This window comes from Macrotis lagotis, chromosome 8 (genome assembly GCF_037893015.1).
Source record: "Macrotis lagotis isolate mMagLag1 chromosome 8, bilby.v1.9.chrom.fasta, whole genome shotgun sequence".
In the NCBI taxonomy this organism is placed as follows: domain Eukaryota; kingdom Metazoa; phylum Chordata; class Mammalia; order Peramelemorphia; family Peramelidae; genus Macrotis; species Macrotis lagotis.
The window spans coordinates 60,061,287-60,080,234 of record NC_133665.1 but is presented as its reverse complement, the minus strand read 5'-3'; the positions used below and the strand labels follow the sequence as shown (position 1 = coordinate 60,080,234).

General features: G+C 34.9%; 1 protein-coding gene across 2 annotated transcripts in view; it reads left to right on the top strand.

The window, feature by feature from the left end:
* The window catches only part of ABCA3 (ATP binding cassette subfamily A member 3), a 123,966-nt gene that overhangs the window by 37,647 nt on the left and 67,371 nt on the right, over positions 1-18,948 (top strand). For both annotated transcript variants that reach the window (XM_074197262.1, XM_074197263.1), the window contains exons 2-8: positions 1,288-1,368; positions 1,589-1,853; positions 3,253-3,380; positions 4,533-4,698; positions 6,267-6,526; positions 14,111-14,227; positions 16,452-16,572. In XM_074197262.1, the coding sequence (XP_074053363.1) occupies positions 1,315-1,368; positions 1,589-1,853; positions 3,253-3,380; positions 4,533-4,698; positions 6,267-6,526; positions 14,111-14,227; positions 16,452-16,572 (1,111 nt within the window). In that variant the 5' untranslated portion in view covers positions 1,288-1,314. The remainder of the gene's footprint in view (positions 1-1,287; positions 1,369-1,588; positions 1,854-3,252; positions 3,381-4,532; positions 4,699-6,266; positions 6,527-14,110; positions 14,228-16,451; positions 16,573-18,948) is intronic.

Below are 18,948 nucleotides of genomic sequence, written 5' to 3'. Positions count from 1 at the left end.
TGTGAAAATAGAAATAGCAAAACTTAAAACATAACTTCATTCATCTTTTTAAAAAGCAAGAATACCTTGGGCAAGCCACTTAACCCCATTGCCTTGCAAAAACCTTAAAAAAAAAGCAAGAATAATCTTTATATTATGTAAGGTAGGCAGTCTTGACTCTCCAATCTTCCCCTGCACCCATGACCCAATTTTTTATGCACACTAATCAGATATTAAGGAGACACATCATCATTATCTCACTAACCCTATGTTAGACCAGCCTGATGATGGAGCCAAAAAAGGGAAGTCTGATAACTTCCATAAACCTGAATATTTTGCTTACTCTGTTCATAAACATGTATTATTGTTGTTCAGTCACTTTCAAGGGTGTCTGACTCTTTGTGACCTCATCTGAGATTTTCTTGGCAAAGATACTGGAGTGGCTTATCATTTCCTTCTCCAGTTCAATTTACAGATAAGGAAACTGAAGCAAAAAAGGTTTAAGTGACTTGCCCAGGGTCACACAGCTAGTAACTGTGAAATATCTGGGGCTGTATTTGAACTGTCCTGACTCCAAGGCCAGTACTTTACCTCTCAGCATCATATTTGTTGGTTAATTATATGAAACAAATTTGTTATCTAATTAATGTAATGTTGTTAAGTAATTCCATAAATCAAGTATGTTATTTGAACCAAATGCCAGAGTAGATAGAGGGCTATCTTTGCACCCAAGAGACATGGGTTTAGGTCTTGCCTGCAGCTGTGATTTGGCAAGTCATATAAACCTTTCAGTTGTAAGTTGCAGATACCCAGACAGATAGAAAGAGACTATAAATAAAAAATCTAAATGTGTAAAAAGAGTTTCCCTTTAGAGGTTTCTCACCCCAGTGGAATCAGATGTTCTCTATGCCTGATTATTACCAAAAAAAAAAGAATAATATAGAAATCTCTGGGATAATGATTCTCTCTTCACACAGCACATTTTTCTTTAAAAGTGATAATCACTCACCCTGACAGGCCTTTGTCCTGAACACACAAAAGGAAATATTACATTCCAAAGGCTCTTTTGGGCCATGCAAGAAAGACAGGCTCTTAGGTGTTTTCCTCTGTGGATATGTGGGGTTTATTTTTCATTAATATGGAAAAAAGCTAAAGATCCGAGCAAAGAACAAGCCACGTAGGGGAAAGGGAAAATTTAAACTGACTTACTCGTCCCTATTTTTTTCCTTTCTCTTTCAACATATCCCTTAAAAGATCCACAATTAAAATGTTTATTATAAATTCTGTTTCTCTTTTCTTCCTGTCTAGTGTTGAGCTTCCCATTTGGACAGAAGAATGGCTGTGTTCAGGCAGTTTACACTTCTTCTCTGGAAAAATTACACCTTAAAGGTAGCTACAGGTGTTCATGTGGGAAGAAATGGTGTACGGGATATATAGCACAAAGGGAGAAAAATCATACCAGTTCCCTTTCATTCAGTTTTGTCAGTACTTCTTCAGGCAAGGAACCTCTAGAAACCATGGGACAAGAAATTATTCTTAAGATGGGGGGAGGGGTATTCTGTACATGTGCTCTATTTTGGATTAATACAGAATTTCATTTTTCTTTTAGAAACGGAAGATAGTAGTAACAATCTTGGAAATTCTCCTGCCATTGCTATTTTCTGGGATACTAATTTGGCTTCGCCAGAATATTCACTCAGAAAACATTCCCAATGCTACCATATACCCTGGCCAGTCCATCAGTGACCTGCCCTTGTTTTTCAACTTTCCTCCCCCAGAGGATACGTGGGAGCTGGTTTATGTTCCTTCCAACAGTGAAGCTGTGAAGACTATCACTGAGATGGTGAAAAAGACTTTAGTCATCAATATGAAAGGTTAGATGATTTGGGGAGACTTATTTTCTGTAAGTTTTTTCCATATGGTTTTATCAGAGAGCTCTTTCAGCTCTTCATATTTGACCCTTTTTAGCAATGAAGATTTTTGTGTTTTGGATAATTAGGAATAAAAAAATCATTTTTGTATAGTAACTGTGTATACTATACTGAATGTATAGTAACTGTGCCCCTAACTTGTAGGACCTTGGGCAAGTCACTGGATTTCAATTTCCTCATCCACTAAATGGAAGTAATAATTAATATCCTTCAATCTCACAAAAGAACAAATGAGACAGTTTATGAAAGTCTTCTGAAGAAAATAAGCAATTGCTATTTGCACATGGAGGATGATCAGTAAGTATTTGTTGACCAGGATTTTTAATAGTAGAAGTAAGTAATAACAGTAAAACAATAAGGGGACAAACTCAGAGAACATTTTTCTTGACAAAACCAAAATTCTGTTTGTAGTTTGTTCAAAGAACTTTCCTGGAATGGACATTGCTCCAGGAACCTCTGAATTGTCTTGTCACCAATGCTTTCAAATCCTTGCTTTCAGGACAGTCTTAATCATTTAATGCCAGGGTATTTTGAAATAGGAACTACCCTAGCTCTCTTTGTGAAATAACTCCAGTAATATAATCTGTTTTTACACCAGGTTTTAGGAGTAAGAGGAAAGCATAAGGGAGGCAGGAGGGGAAAGCATAAGGGAAGTCAGGAGGCGAGAACTGGTATGCATAAAGAGTAACCACTGATGATATTTAGTAACTGTATTCTTCACTGATTGAATACTGTATAAAAGCCAATATAATTTCCTTTTATTAGAGGCCTTCAAGAAGAGATTAGATAACTACTTATTGAGGATATTGTTAAAAGGATTCATAATTGGGTTAGAGGGCAAATTAGATGGCCCCTAATATTTGTTTCAGTTCTTTGATTTTATAGGATTAATACTATGCACAAAGAGAAATTGTAACTATAGTTCTTAAACCTTGATATCTTGATTTTAAGTCCAATAATGAATTAAAGCCCTGATTCTATTTAATTCAACAAACATTTAGCACCCTACTATATACAAGGTACTATATTTGGTTGTGCAGGGGACAACCAAGAAAAATAAGTCAAAAAAAAATAAGTCTAAGTTTGTCCCCTTATTGTTTTATTACTATTACTTCTACTATTAAAAATCCTGGTCAACAAAAATAAGTTACCATCTAATAAGTTGTTTGCTTTCACAACCACTACTACACTTGAGGGACTTTTTATGGGAACTTAGAGAGCTTTACAAGTTTGGCCCATCTTGGCTACAGATGAAATGGACCTACACTTCCACTTCTCCTTGGGTGATTGAACATATTATCTTATGCACAATACTCATCGTTGGTCTTTGTTTTCTTTGCAGTTCGTGGACTTCCCTCAGAAAAAGATTTTGAAGATTATATTAAATTTAATAATCACTCTTATAATGTACTTGCTGGTATTGTGTTTGAACACAACTTCAATCATTATAAGGAACCCCTGCCACTTGAGGTAAGGGCATATTTATTTATTAAAATTATTTTTAGGACTGCAGTTAGCATCAGCTGCAGAAGCACCAGATCATCATCCATATTTCTACCTTCATTTAGTTCAGTGAGATGGATCTTTATCTTGCTTTTTAGCTAAAATGTTAGATAACATCCTTGATGTTCATAAAGTTCTTATGAATAAACAGCTATCAGTACAGAATAGTTTAACCCACATTTTGTCTGAGTATATGGAGCTCTCAGTGTTCTTTCCAGCTCTGTATGTTTGCTAAAAGGAATATCGGTTCCTAGGCCTCTGCTCTAGTACAGGATGGTATGTTTTTAACGTGTGAGCAGAATAGCTAGTTAGGATATCAGGATGAAATTAGGTGTGATTTATGTTCAGCGTTGATGGACTTGCTCATTCCATCAGTGCAACAATCAGGGACAATTTAGGGCTGTCTGCAATGGAGAATACCATCTGTATCCAGAAAACAACTGTGAAGTTTGAACAAAGACCAAGGACTATTACCTTAAATTTAGGGAAAAAACTGATATCTTATTGTCTGATTCTGCTATCTCTTGTGCTTTACATTTCTTCTCTAAGGATATGATTTCTCTCTCATCACATTCAATTTGGATCAATGTATACCATGGAAACAATGTAAATGCTGACAAATTGCTTTCTGTGGGGGGCAGGGGGAGGGAAGTAAGATTGGGGGGAAAATTGTAAAACTCAAAATAAATAAAATCTTTAAAAAAATTAAAAATAAAAAAAAGAAATTAGGTGTGATTTCTCAACCTTGTAAATGTAGTATTTTTTAGAAGATAATGAGGACACTTGTGTGACTGATCTGATGAAAACTAAGATTTCTATTCTGGAGATTTATGATCTTTCAGTTATCCCCTGCTTCTTGAAGAGGCCATTTTGATTGTTGATCAGTGACGATGCTGGCTTAGGTAGCTAAATTTCACTATGATGCTACTTGTTTCAGTGTAAGATTACTGTCATTCTCTAAGTCTTTACTCATTTGAAGATTTATTATATGTAGGCATCTGTACCTTAATCAAATCTAGTTTCTCATCAAAACATCTTTTTATCTAAAAATAGAAGTATTTGTTCTCAGGTTTCAGATGAAGAATGCAACACATTTTGTTTTTTATTTGCCCTTTATAGGTTAAATACCACCTGCGCTTCAGTTACTTTCGGAAGAATGATATATGGGCTGGGATGACTCCCTTTTTCCCAAAAGAGATTGAGGGATGGCACACTACCTCTCTCTTTCCACTTTTCCCAAATCCAGGACCCAGGGAACCCTCATATCCTGATGGAGGAGAACCCGGTGAGAACTCTATATGCTTGGATTTTTTGGTTTATTTATTTTCAAGTAGCAGAGTTTCTTCAGCTGCCTAAATCAGTTCAGTTCAATAAACATTTATTAAGAAACCAATGTGGGGGAAGTGGTAAGTAGATATGAAAGAAATATAAAATTAAGAAAAGACCTAATTCCTCTCATTGTGGAACTTATGGGTTAAATTGAGGACATCCACATTTGCTAAAAGTCAAAGAGAAATTAAACAAGGAATTCAACAAGGAAATTCTCTCATCAGGGAAGACAGTATGTCCATTTTTAAGTATGCATAAAATGCTACAATCTTACAAGATTAAAAATGTTCTAGATGTTTACTTCATCTTGAATTTAGGGACTTTATTTTGGTTTACTGTTTGCCCATTTTCCTTAACTTGCTCATTGCTCTCTAGCCCCTATCCAACATGTTTTCTAGTCCATTTCTATATCTTTCTCTCCTCTCATTCATCCACCACCTTAGGTCAGGTTTTTGTCCCATTTCTTACTATGCTGTTGTACTAACTTCCTCATTGGTCTGCTTCCAAACTCTCCTAACTTTCAGTCCAACTTCCATACATTTGCCAAACACAAATTTGACCTGATTTTAACAGTTTCAGTGGCTCTCCATTCTAAGATAAAATATATATACTCATGACCTTGACATTTAAAGCCCTTTGTAGGCAGCTGCAGCCCACCTTTCCAGACTTAATTCTCCTTGTTCCTCCTTCATGCACTCTGCATTCCTGCCTACTTTCCATTTCCCAGACTTGACATGACATCTCTTCTCTACCACTTTTGCATAGGCTGTCCACCATGCTTGGATTGTATTTTTTCCTTGCCTTCTTATGCACACCTCATACAGGAAAGGTTTTCCTAATTGTTAGGATCCATTCCCTCCTCAAATTATATCACATTTACTTAACTGAAGCAAGCATTATATCACTACAGTAGTATGATTGCTCCTTGAGGGAAGGGAATGTTTTTCATTTGTCTTTGCATCCCCAGTATCTCTCATAGCACTCTGTACGTGGTAAGTTCTTAATCATTGCTTCTTTTTTTTTTTAGGGTTTTTTTTTTTTGCAAGGTAAATGAGGTTAAGTGGCTTGCCCAAGGCCACACAGCTAGGTAATTATTAAGTGTCTGAGACCGGATTTGAACCTAGGTACTCCTGACTCTAGGGCCAGTGCTTTATCCACTGCGCCACCTAGCTGCCCCTTAATCATTGCTTCTTGAGTGGAAATAGGATTTTTTTGGTATAATCTTGCCTATTCTATTTTTTAGACTATCATCATATCCATTCTGTTCATATCAAATAGTATTTACATAAAGGAGAGAAGTAGAGAGGAAAATATTACTTCTTGCTCCTGTACACCTTTTGTGGATATTTGTTTTGTAGGATCACTGGGGCAGAAGTTACTGTTTCCCTCCATCCTTCAGCATAAGAACTGTGGGGATATCCTTCATACCTCTACTTATATGGTGGGCAGCACTCTGAGAGCCAGATGCTTGGCTCTTCATTTTCCTACTTAACTGGGCTTGGTGTTTTTTCCTTTGTTATTTAGGATACATCCAAGAAGGATTCCTGGCTGTTCAGCATGCTGTGGATAAAGCCATTATGCAATACCATGCAGGTGCTGCCATGACCAAACTGTTTGAGAAGGTTACCATCACTGCAAAGAGGTTCCCATATCCACCATTCATTTCAGACTCTTTTCTGATTGCCATTCAGTACCAGCTTCCCTTACTGCTCATGCTGAGCTTTACGTATTCCACACTCACCATCACCCGTGCCATCGTACAAGAAAAGGAAAGAAAACTCAAGGTAACCACATTTATGTTTGGATTTTTAAATTGTCTAAGAAGTTGATCCTATCAATTTAACTTCTGGAAATAAATGTTGCCTTGGAACTGCTACTTTAGAGCCACTGGAGTCGTGAGGAAGCTTATCAGCTGTCTTGTTTGGGCAGAAGTTGCATAGCAGCCAAAGCAATTATTCACTAAATATGTAACAGCAGTAGAGGCAAATATAGTATAAAAGTTGTAATGTAATTTTATTCTGCTTGTTAATGTAGCATAATTTCATTCTGCTTGTTAATTTACCCCAAATCATAGCCTTGATCAAAAATCAGCAAACATACACACACACACATATATATATATATATATATATATATATATATATATATATATATATACTTGGTGACTATAATCTCTGCTCTTCAGGTATCAAAGATTAGAGAATTTGTTGTAAATATATGAAATACCAACAGTAATGTATAATTGAACAATAAGGTGGTTGCTGTCTTATCTATATGTGTGATTTCATTTTGTGGTTCAATCATATCAGTTGGGTACAACTCTTCATGACCCCATTTGGGGTTTTCTTGGCAAAGATACCAGAGTGATTGGCCATTTCCTTCTCCAGTTTATATTACAGATGAGGAAACTGAGGCAAACAGGGTTAAGTGACTTGTACACAGGTAATAAGGTGTCTAAGACCAGATTTGAACTCTGGAAGATGAGTTTTCCTGACTCTAGGCCTGGTTCCTGTATCTACTAGCTGCCTCAGATTACAGAAATAAAGAGAAAGAGGGAGACATTTAAGGTAGTATTAGGTAGTTGATTTTCTAACCAACAGATTAGAATTTTATGGATTCAAAGGAATGTTTTTCCTCTCAAAATAGTCTCTTAAAGAGATTATATGCTTAATCTAATAATAATACTACTAGTGCTCAAAAACATTTTTTGGGATTCTTTTTTTTCTGGAATTAACTTCAAAGATAGTGATCCATTATTCTGAATATCTCAAGTGGGCACAAACCTTGAAGGGATTACAGGAGTATTTTAAATGATTTGAGTGAAAAATTTTAAAAAGCTAAATGAAGAAAGTCACTCACTCAAGACATTTAACACTACACTTGAGAAGATTCAGAAGGTAGAATGCTGTGAGTTCATTAATTCAGATTTAGTTCTAAGGGGAGAGACTGAGGCAGAGATTCTCGTACTCGCTACTGTAGGTCCCAGCATGGTCATTCTCTAAAGAACTGCATCTCTTGGCTGCACATCATTCCATTTACTCCCCTGGCATTACTGGAGAGGGACATATCTTCAAGCACTGTGGATGAAGCATTTACTATACTATAACTAGGTAGAACAAGGTGATATTGTAGTCCTTGATGTCACATACCTTAATTTCAATAACACATTTGACTAAGATGTTCATGATATTATTGTGGGGAAAATGACGAAAGGTGAACTTGATGAAAAAAATTAAATGGATTCATAATTCTTTCCCAGAGAGTAGTAATGAATGGATTGGTTTGTTAAAGCAGGAGGTTTTTATTAGCATTTTTCAGGACTGTGAATAGTGATCTCTTGTAGTCAAGAAGATGAATGGGCTGTATCTTGTTTAACTTGGGTAAAGGACAGTGAAATCCTGCTTATCAAATTTGCATGGGACATTTGAGGAGGAGCTAATATATTGCATAAATTTTAAATAACAACATGTTGAATCAAAATATCAAAAAAAAGATTGAATTTAATTGGACTTATGATAGCAAAAGAAACTGGCCTAACCATTCACAGCTGAAGCACAAAATGATAATGATGTTTGTTCTTCATTTTTGAAGAAGACCATGACATCAAGGGAAGGTGATACCATGACAGGCACATGATTTGAATTTTAGTGAAAGGTTGTTGTGCTAGGTCACCAGTCTCACTTTCTCCTCCAACGTCATCTGGATCCAGTAGACAGATATGAATTAGGATGACTGGAGATGGCCCTATATACAAGGCAATCAGGTTTAAGTGACTTGCCCAAGGTCACACAGCTAGTAAGTGTCTGAGGCTAGATTCGAACCCCAGTCCTCCTGACTCCAAGGCCAATGCTCTATCCACTGCATCATCTAGCACATTAAGAAGCACAGAGCAGTAGTATCAAACTCAAATGAAAACCAGGGCCACTGTAGACATGAGGATCCCTGATGTTGCATATTGATTTTGAAAACTTCACATTAACATTAATTAAATTTTGGAAAAGGTTACATCTCTGAGCGCTGTGTAAGAAGAATCTCAGATCATATAACCAGGAAGAGCAAGGCAATTTTATAGATCTTGAGTTCAAATACCTTAATTTCAGTAACACTTTTGACCAAAATTTTCATGATATCATTGTTGGGAAACTGAAGAAAGAGGAACTTGATGAAAAAAAAATCATGTGGATTCATAATTCTGTATTTTTGTTACATATTTCACAATTATATTTTAATCTGGGTTAGAAGCTCACAGGCTACAAGTTTGACCCCTTAGACCCAGACAAGCAATTCATTGAATTACTTAGTAAATATATGTATTTCGACAGTAGCTGCAAATGAATAACAGAAAGATTATGTCTTCAGCTGTATTAGTAGCACTACTATCCCCCATATCACCATGGCTTGAACCAAGGTTCAAGTTATCTTTGATTCTTCCCAGTGCCTTGCCTCACATGTCCATTCAGGTACCTCCTACAATCTGTCTAGCTAGCATCTGGCCCTTTCTCTTCACTTCCACTTAGGAGACTGCTGTGTGATAGAGGACTGAACCTACTAGTCAAAAAAGAGCTGAGTCCAAATCCTGCCTGAGATACATACTAGCTGTGTGATACTGGGCAAATCACTTAAAAACAACAATAACCAACCCTACCCTACCCCCCAAAAAAAACTGTCTGTCTCAGTTTCTTCATTTGTAAAATAGAAATTCTAATGCCTACCTCCATTGTGAGGATGAAATGTCTATAAAGTCCTTTGTCAGTCCTAAAGTGCCATATAATGCTAGCTGTTATTATTTCAGTGTCTTTAGTTTAGTTTAGGCCTCCTTTTCTTGACTACACTGTTGTAACAGCTTCTAATTGGTTTTATTGTCTCCTATTAATTCCCTCTTCAATCCATCTTCCATATTACTGACATAAGGAATCTTCCTATTATTTTTCTCCCCATTTAAAAACCTTGAATGACTCCATTGCCTAATTAAGAGAATTTAAATTCCTGATGTTGGCATTAATTCAAATCTTCTCTTTTCTCATTTAATGCCCTTAACATATTTTGTGTTCCAGCCAAACTGGTCTGTTTTCCATTCCTTGTCTTCATCTTTTTTTTATTTATAAAGTCAAATTTATTTTTAAAGCTATATGGATGTTCTGTATTTTCATGTCATATTTTCAAATTTTTTCTTTTATTTTTCCAATTACATGTTATTAAAGTTTTCAACATTAATCCACTTACACATTTATAAGTTACACATTTTTTGGCCATCTTCCTTCGCTTGGGGGCAAACTGTCTGATAGTACATGCTCTTTTGTGTTTAACATATTTACATAGTAGTCATTTTGTGTATTAGGACTAAGGGAAAAGAAAGAAAACCATAGAATAAGAAGAAAAACCATAAGAGAAGTTTTTAAAAAATGAACATAGTTTCCATTCAGATTCTATGGTGTTAGTTTTTGTTTGTTTTTTCCTCTGGATGTGGATGGCATTGGCATAACAGATCTCTCAGGGTAGTCCTAGATCTCTGAACTGCTAAGAGGAGCTGCAAACATCATGGTTGATCAACTCACAATGCTATTGTTAATGTGTTAAAATTATCTCTGAAAATATGACCTCTAAAGTGAACCTCACTTTTTAACAAAGAAAAAATAGCCTACCAAAGCATCCAATACATGACTGTATCTGGCAACATTCTTCACTGGTTATCTGTCTCTGCCCATCTACCCCCCACTAAGAGGGAGAGCAGTGATGGCCTTCATTATTAAAATATGTTCTTCTGGGTCATTGTTGGCATTTCACTCAGAGTTTGGCATCCCTTTGTTTGTTTCTTCATTTGTCATAGTCATTGTGTATATCATTCAGATTCTGGTTCTACTTATTTTGCTCCATATCATTTTATACATTTTCCCCAGATTTCTCTGAATTTTTCTTACTTATTTCTACACAATGATATCTGATTACATTTAATATATCAAAATTTGTTCCACTATTCCCTAGGTGAGATGGACAATGAAGTCAAATCAAGTCAGCAGTCATATATTAAGTACTTGATATATCTCACACATGGTGCTCAGCATTGGGAATACAAACAGAGAGACCAAAAGTCCCTGCCCTTCCAGAGTTTTACTGGAAAAAAGGGCTGCTGAGAATATCTTGGCATATACTAGAACTTTTTTCCTTTCATCTTCTTGGAATGTATGCCTACTTATGAGATCACAGGGCCACAGCATGTAAATGGTTTAGTTGCTTTTTTGAATAATTACTAAATTGGAGATAGAACAATTAAAACAATTCATAGCATTATCAAGACTATGTTAATTTGTCTGACTTCCTGCAACCCTTCAAATATTGATGGTTTAAATGTTTTATCTTTGCCAATTGGTAGGGCATGACAGGAAATCTCAGTCTTTTAAATTTGCAATTCTCTATTAGTGATTTGGAGTATGCTTTTATAGGGTAGTCCCTTGCAGTACTTTTGAAATCTGTTTATCCCAAACTAAATCAGGAAGAATCTGAAATTATTGATTTCAGTAACTTAGTACTCAGTAAACCCAAAAATATAAATTGCTTGTGGAAGAATTCCCTGACAAAAACTGCTTGAAAAACTAGAAAGCAATTTGAAAGTTTTATTACAAGAGCTTAAAACACATAATATGAATTTTTTTTTTGGCTTTTGCAAGGCAATGTGGTTAAGTGACTTGCCCAAGGTCAGACAGCTAGGTCTTATTTAAGTATCTGAGACTGGATTTGAACCCAGGTACTCCTGACTCCAGGGCCAGTGCTCTATCCACTGCGCCACCTAGCTATCCCCATAATATGAATATTAAAGGTCACATTTTAAAATAAGGTAGATAACAGATTAGTTTCCTTTCATAGGTATAGCTAGAGGAAAAAAATTAAACCAAACAAGGGATGACAGAAAAGACAAAAATAGATAATTTTGATGTAATGAAATTGAAAAACTATTGTATGAACAAGAACAAAAAAAATTGGATAAGAATGAAGGCAATCCTTTGGGAAAGAAATCTTTGTATCAAAAGGATACATTTGTTAAAAACCTCTCTACCAGGCTTTACAATTTTTAATTCATTTGATCATGTGAGATAGTTGTTTCAATATAAAATTCCCATTTTTATAGTTGGGAAAACTGAGGTAAACAGCAATCAAGTGACTGGCCCAGGGTCACTCATCTAGTAACTCTCTGAATCTGAATTTAAACTCAAGTCTACTTTAGTTCAGACCCAGAGTTCTATCCACTGCATCAGATATCAGATTAAGTTTCTGATATCAGAGATATATAGGGAACACATACTGACTACGTGGCCCTGAGCAAATTATTACACCCTAGGTAACCCTCTAAGACTATAAGTTTTAGAGAAGGTGGTGACCTATATTGATAGTTGGAATTTCCTCCCTGGGGAGTCCCCTTGGCCAGTGAAATCATAGGTTTGGTCCTTATTTTCATGACTATATAAATATTCCAGAAGTTTAATATAAGAAATTGTAATGTGACTTACTCAAAAGCTAATGTGATTTTATTTTGAATTAATAAAATTAAAGTAGAGACATTAATTTTTAAAATATGTAGTGAAAGGCAATAGTTCTCCTTTGTAGAAGTGGGTTTTTTCCCCTTAAAGCATAGTTCTGACTTTGTCATTCCCCTACTGATTAAACACTAGTGGCTCCTGATTACTCTACAAACTCCTCTATTTGGTGTTTAAAGGTCTTTGCACCCTGGCCCTATTCTCCCTTACTAACCAAATTCCATATTAGTACCCTCCATGCTCTTGAAATCATCTTATTTATATATTTTACATACTTGTATATAGATATGTGTTGTCCCTTTAAAAATAAGTTTATTGGGAGGAGGGAATGTTTTATTAGTTGCTTTTTTTGTCCAATGTCTAAAAAGTGACTTGCAAAAATGTTTGTTTGATGACTTAATTAAAAGATATTCTATCAGATTAAGTGTGAAATATTGTGGTCACTTCTAGATGCCTTCACGGAGAACAGACCAAGAGATAAGTTTGTGACCTGCCGTGTTGTCCTGTCAAAGTAGTTGCCAATGGATCCCCAAAGAGATCATAGAAAGAGGAAAAGGATTCGTGTACAAAAATATTTATTGAATTCCTTTTTGCCAAAGAACTAGAAACCAAAGGGATACCTATTGGTTGGGGAATGATTAAACAACTAATATGTGAATGTTGTGGGATACTATGGAGCCATTAGGAATGCTGAAAGGGATTGAGAACTCTGATTATTGCAGTGACCAGCCATGATCCCAAAAAATTGATATAAAGAATGATATCCACCTCCTAAGAGGGAGGTAATAGTTTCAGAGTGCAGAATGAGACATATTTTTTTAATGTGGCAGTGTGAAATTTGTTTTGTTTGACTCTGCAAATCTGTTACAAAATTATTAGGTTTTTCTCTAATGGGTGAAGAGAGGAGTGGGAAAGAAAGTAGATTTTTGTTTGTTAAAAATCATTACTATGTACATAAGAGGTACTTAATAGTGAATTGAATTGTACTAGTTAGAGTTGTCCAGAAACCCAGTGAGTTGCTCCATGAGGAATTGTGGGTCACTGACAGTGTCCAAACCAAGGCTAGCTTATTACTTGCCTGTGATTTAGCAGAGAGGCTTCCTATATCGATTTTTTAAATTAAGTTAGTTAAATTCTAACTCTGTGGATTCTCTAAATCTACTTGCTGTTTGTTTACTATTGTGTGGTTTTTGAGAAACGTTGGAAATCCCAGGCATTTCTTGTCTGTGCATGAAGTAATAAGAGCATTCTCATTTGGGGAAATTAAACTTTTGTAACCTTCCTGGTAAAGTTCTCAAAATTCTCTGGTACATCAATTGTGTCATCATGAAGCACTTGGTGTTTTCTAACACACACTCACACCCACAAACACATGACTGTACGCATTTACAGACACACATACACTTAATCCTCTGTATCTCTGTTTTTTATCTTTTAAATGGAGATGACCCTTATCCCATTTTACAGGACAAAATTAGATAGCAGATCTTAAAATCTTCGAAGAACATAAGATAACTAAAATCATTACTTGATGCTCTTGATTCTGGAGATTTTTTCCCCTCGTTTTAAAAATGTGACTTACTTTAAGAGGTGAACCAGCCTGTATTCTTCCAATCATTTTTCTTTCTTCTTTCCTAATTGCACACACATATATACATAAGCATTAAAATAAAATTGCCTCTCCCCCCAACCCACAATCCTAGATATTAACTATAAAGAAACATCATAGACACCTTCATACTAGTCTTCCTAGGTTTTAGGGAAGTATTTTCCATGTTAATCCAATAGCAGATAAAATGTGAAATCTTGTAATGTTGGTTCCTTATTTATCTCTCACAGGAGTACATGCGCATCATGGGACTCAGCAACTGGCTTCACTGGAGTGCCTGGTTCCTCACATTCTTCCTACTCCTACTTTTTACTGTCTTTTTTATGACCGTGCTTTTCTGTGTCAAGGCAAGTATTTGGTTTTCTCTAACTTTTTTAATCTGCTTATTGGCAGGGACATTTCACTTGGGCTCAGAGGTGATGAAATTGATAGCTGATTGAAAATATAAAAATAGGGGCTGCTAGGTGGCACAGTGGATAAAGCACCGGCCTTGGAGTCAGGAGTTCCTGGGTTCAAATCTGGCCTCAGACACTTAATAATTACCTAGCTTTGTGGCCTTGGGCAAGCCACTTAACCCCATTTGCCTTGCAAAGGAAAAAAACCTAAAAAAAAAAAAAATATATATATATATATATATATATATATATATATATATATATATATATAAATAATAATTCTTCTAACCTAGGAGTCATCCTTGACTTCTTACACTTACTCATCTCAATTATCAAATTAGCTGCCAAGTCTTTTTTAGTTCTATCTCTTCAATATCTTTTACATCTGTCCCTGCAAATACTAGCACTGTTCTAAGACAGATCCCTAACATTTTTTGCCTGGATTATTAGAATAACCCCTTTTAAAAATATAATAGTTTTTTAAAAATTCATATTTATAAAATTTTCCCATGATATGTTCAAATCTTTTGGTTTTATTTTTCTTTGTCCTTTGAAGGGAGATTTTTTTCTTTAGTAGCTCATATGTACATATCATGAGAACTCTCCTGAATCATTGTCCTCAAGTAATAGCCTCTTAATTAATCTTCTCTCTCATCTAGAGTTTTCTTCTCTAATCCATCTTTCCAAACTGATGTCACTGAAGCTCAGATATGACTGTGTGATATGACTTCTAGATGTTATACTTGTTCCCCATTGTCTTTAGGATAAAATAAAGTTTGGCATTGAAAACCTTCTCATCTAGCATCAGATTATGCATCATTCTCCCTCATGCATGCTATATTTACAGTAAACAAGACTACTTATTCTTTCCCCTAAGGTCATTCTCCCTCCTCAGTGCCTTATATATAAGCACATGCTTATAGGCTTAGTGCCTAAAATACTCTCTGTACTAATATCTGCCTCTTGGAACCATTGGTTCTTTTCAAAGCTTAACTCCAACACTGTTTCTTTCAAAAGACCTTTCTTAATTTTCCCAGTTGTTTATCCATTCCCTCTTCCCACCCCCATCATTTATTTTTTGTATATATTTTGTATTTAGCTGTAAGCTTCTGGAGGAGAAGCTGCCTAGGACATAGTAGGTTTTGGATAAACATCTATTCCTATGATTTGCTATGTCTCTCAGGAAACCAATTACTAAAATAGAAAAATTAGTTGCAATAATGGTACTGTAATGTTAAGTGATATGTTATACTTTCTATCCCATCCTCTCTTTTTGTCATTTGTACACGTGACTGGAATTTTAATGACAGAACCAAGAAAGTTCTTTGAAACAATTAGTAACTTCATTAAAGTAGCAGAATATAAAATAAACTCATAAAATCTCCAATATTTTTACATATTTCTACCAAAACCCAGCATGAGGGAATTAAAAAAAAAAGAGCTTACATTCAGAATAACTGTATTAAATATCTGGAACCTAAACTACTGAGATGACAAATATAACTATAAAATATTCTTTGTATAGGAATAAAGAAAGACTTAGATAATTGTAAAGATTGTCCATGTTTGAGCTAATAGCAAGGTAACAAAAATACTACCAAAATTAATTTATAGATTTAGTGCTTATCAGTCAAACTACCAAGTTCTACTTAATAGAATGAGACAAGGAAATAAAAAAAAAATTCTTCTAAAGGGAAAAAAGTAGTGAAAAAGAAAGTGGGAATGAAAGGGAGTCTAGTATTACCAGATCTCAAACTATACACCGGAAATCACCAAAACTGTTTTATATCGGTTAAAACAGCAGAAAAGACTTCAAAATAATCAGGCATATTAGTGTAGTATTGAGTTAAGCTAAATCTTAGGATATATCCAGGAACTCTTTATTTGACAGAAACTGCTTAAGAAAACTAGAAAACAATTTTGTAGGAATTAGGTTCATATCAGCAACCATCATTATATACTCTCTGTCACAGTGAGCTCCAAATGAATAGAAGACCTAAATATAAAAGATCACAGTACAAAAAAAAATTACAGAAGGATAAAGAAGTATACCTTTATACCTATGGTTGGGGGTGAACTAACAAGAGAGATAAAAAAGGAAATAGACAATTTTGATTTCATAAAATTGACACATTTCTGCCCTTATGACTAATCAGGTTTAATGAATGTTTTATAGGTGGAAGAGGATGTTGCTGTGATCACTAATAGTGATCCATCTTTGGTGTTTGTCTTTTTGATGTGTTTTGCCATTTCTTCCATCTTCTTCAGTTTTATGGTCAGCACCTTCTTCAATAAAGGTGAGTGAGCCTAGGGACTCTAATTCATCAAATTCTAGAGATATAGTGAAAGTTAATTTGTAAGGGCCCCCTTCTCTACCACATCCCTATGATCTGCAATTTTCCTATTCAAGAAGTTGAAATTGTTGAGAATCATTCAGTTGTCCCAGGGCCAGATTTTCATTCTTATGTGGTTGTGAATGTGTTAACTTATCTCAGAAATTGGAGGAAAATAATTCTACTCTCTTGATCTTAGAATTATAGATTTAATGTTCAATAGGAACTTAAAACAAATTTAATCATAGACTCACAGAATTAGAGAGTTGGTAGCTTAGCACCACACCTGAAGAAGGATTCACTTCTACAACATGCCCAACAAGTGGTGATTTAAACTCTACTTGAAACCCTCCAATGAAGTAGAGCCCAATAATTAGAATACTTTTTTCCCTTAAAACAAGCTTAAATCTGGTTCTCTTCATCTTCTACCCATTATTCACAGTTTTGTCCTTTGTGGTTAAACTCTTTCTGTATGACAGATCTGTAAAACAGCTGTCTTGTTCCTCTACAGCTTCTCTTCTTCACATCAAGTATCCATAGCTCTATGAGCTATCTCTAATAGTGTAAATTCAAGTAGTTGATATCATAGTTGCCATTCTTGGCCTTCTCTCTAGTTTGTCAGTGTCCTTCTTAAAGATAGTATTCGGAATGTGATAGAATATAAAATTCTTGAGATTATTTTATTCTATCCCTATCCCCAACACAGTGACTGACATTTAATTGGTACTGAATAAAAGCTTGTTGATTAATTTAATCAATGACTATTACTTTCTTATTCTTAATATAGTCTGTTCTTGGTTACCATATCATGCCATGCTTCTGATACATAATTGAACTTTGCAATAAACCTCACCAGATCTTTCAAACAGTTTTCAAGCCATATTTTATACCAAATAAGATTGGTTTTTCCAAACCCATATTTATTTTTAAAGAAAGATTTTATTTATTTTGAGTTTTACAATTTTCCCCCTGTTCTTGCTTCCCTCCCCCCCACCTCCCACTGAAGGCAGTCTGTTAGTCTTTACATTGTTTCCATGGTATACATTGATCTAAGTTGAATGTGATGAGAGAGAAATCATATCCTTAAGGAAGAAAAATAAAATATAAGAGATAACAAAATTATATAATAAGATAATGTCCAAACCCATATTTAAGACCAGTCATTTATCTCTATCATTTATTTAAATTTCATCTTTTTAGATCAAGTCCAAATTCTAGCCTTCATGGATCTTTGTGAATCCTTGTCATTCACTAATCCATTTATGCCTTTCTGATTCTTTTATAAACCTTTGAAACAGCACAGGACTAAATTGTAATCCCTGGAGGCAATCCACTAGAGATTTGTTTCCAAGTCAACATCTAGTCATTAATGAATATTTGTTTTGAACTATTCATCCAGTTCCAAATACATTTTGTTAAAAGCATATTTGTGCAGTCATTTAGTCCACATCTTTCCATTTTGTCCATGAAAATAGCTTGATAGACCTTATCAAAAGATTAGTTTAAAATTTATGAAAAACATTATCTACAATGCTTCCTTAATCTGTTAGTCTAATAACACTGAAAGAAAATGAGATCAAGCTGGTGCAACTATTCTTTTTAAAAAATTGTGTCTTGTATTTTTGTTTATTCTTCCCTCAGATATAATCCTTTCTACTTTCCTTACACAGTGAGTCTTCTTGGGGCAGCTAGGTAGCGCAGTGGATAGAGCACTCACCCTGGAGTCAGGAATACCTGAGTTCAAATCTGGCCTCAGACACTTAATAATTAACTAGCTGTGTGGCCTTGGGCAAGCCACTTAACCCCATTTGCCTTGCAAAAACCTAAAAACAAACAAACAAACAAAAATACATTGAGTCTTCTGTTGTAATAAAAGTTAAAAAAAATTAGCAAAACCAACATCACCTGGTTAGACATCATATGGAACATTTTAGATCTATAATTCCCTACCTTTAGCAAAAAAAGAGATACATTTTCTCACTTCTTCTCTTAAGGGGTTAATGCTCAATTGGGGATTAATGCTTAACCATTATGATACTGTATAATAATCACAGCATTGTTTTCTTCTTTCTGTTTTCATTTTTGAAGCCATTGTGTATATTTGATTTCTTGATTCTGCTTATTTTACATTGCTTTAGTGATTTAAGTCTTCCCAAACTTCTCTGAATTCTTCATAGGTATTATTGTTTCTTATGGTACAGTGATATTCTGTTACATTTAAGTTCAATAATTTTTCTAGCCATTCCCCAGAAGATGGTTATTTGTTTCTAGTTCTTCGTTAAAACAAAAAGTACTACTGTGAATATTTTACTGTTCATGGAACCTTTCTTTCTTTGACTG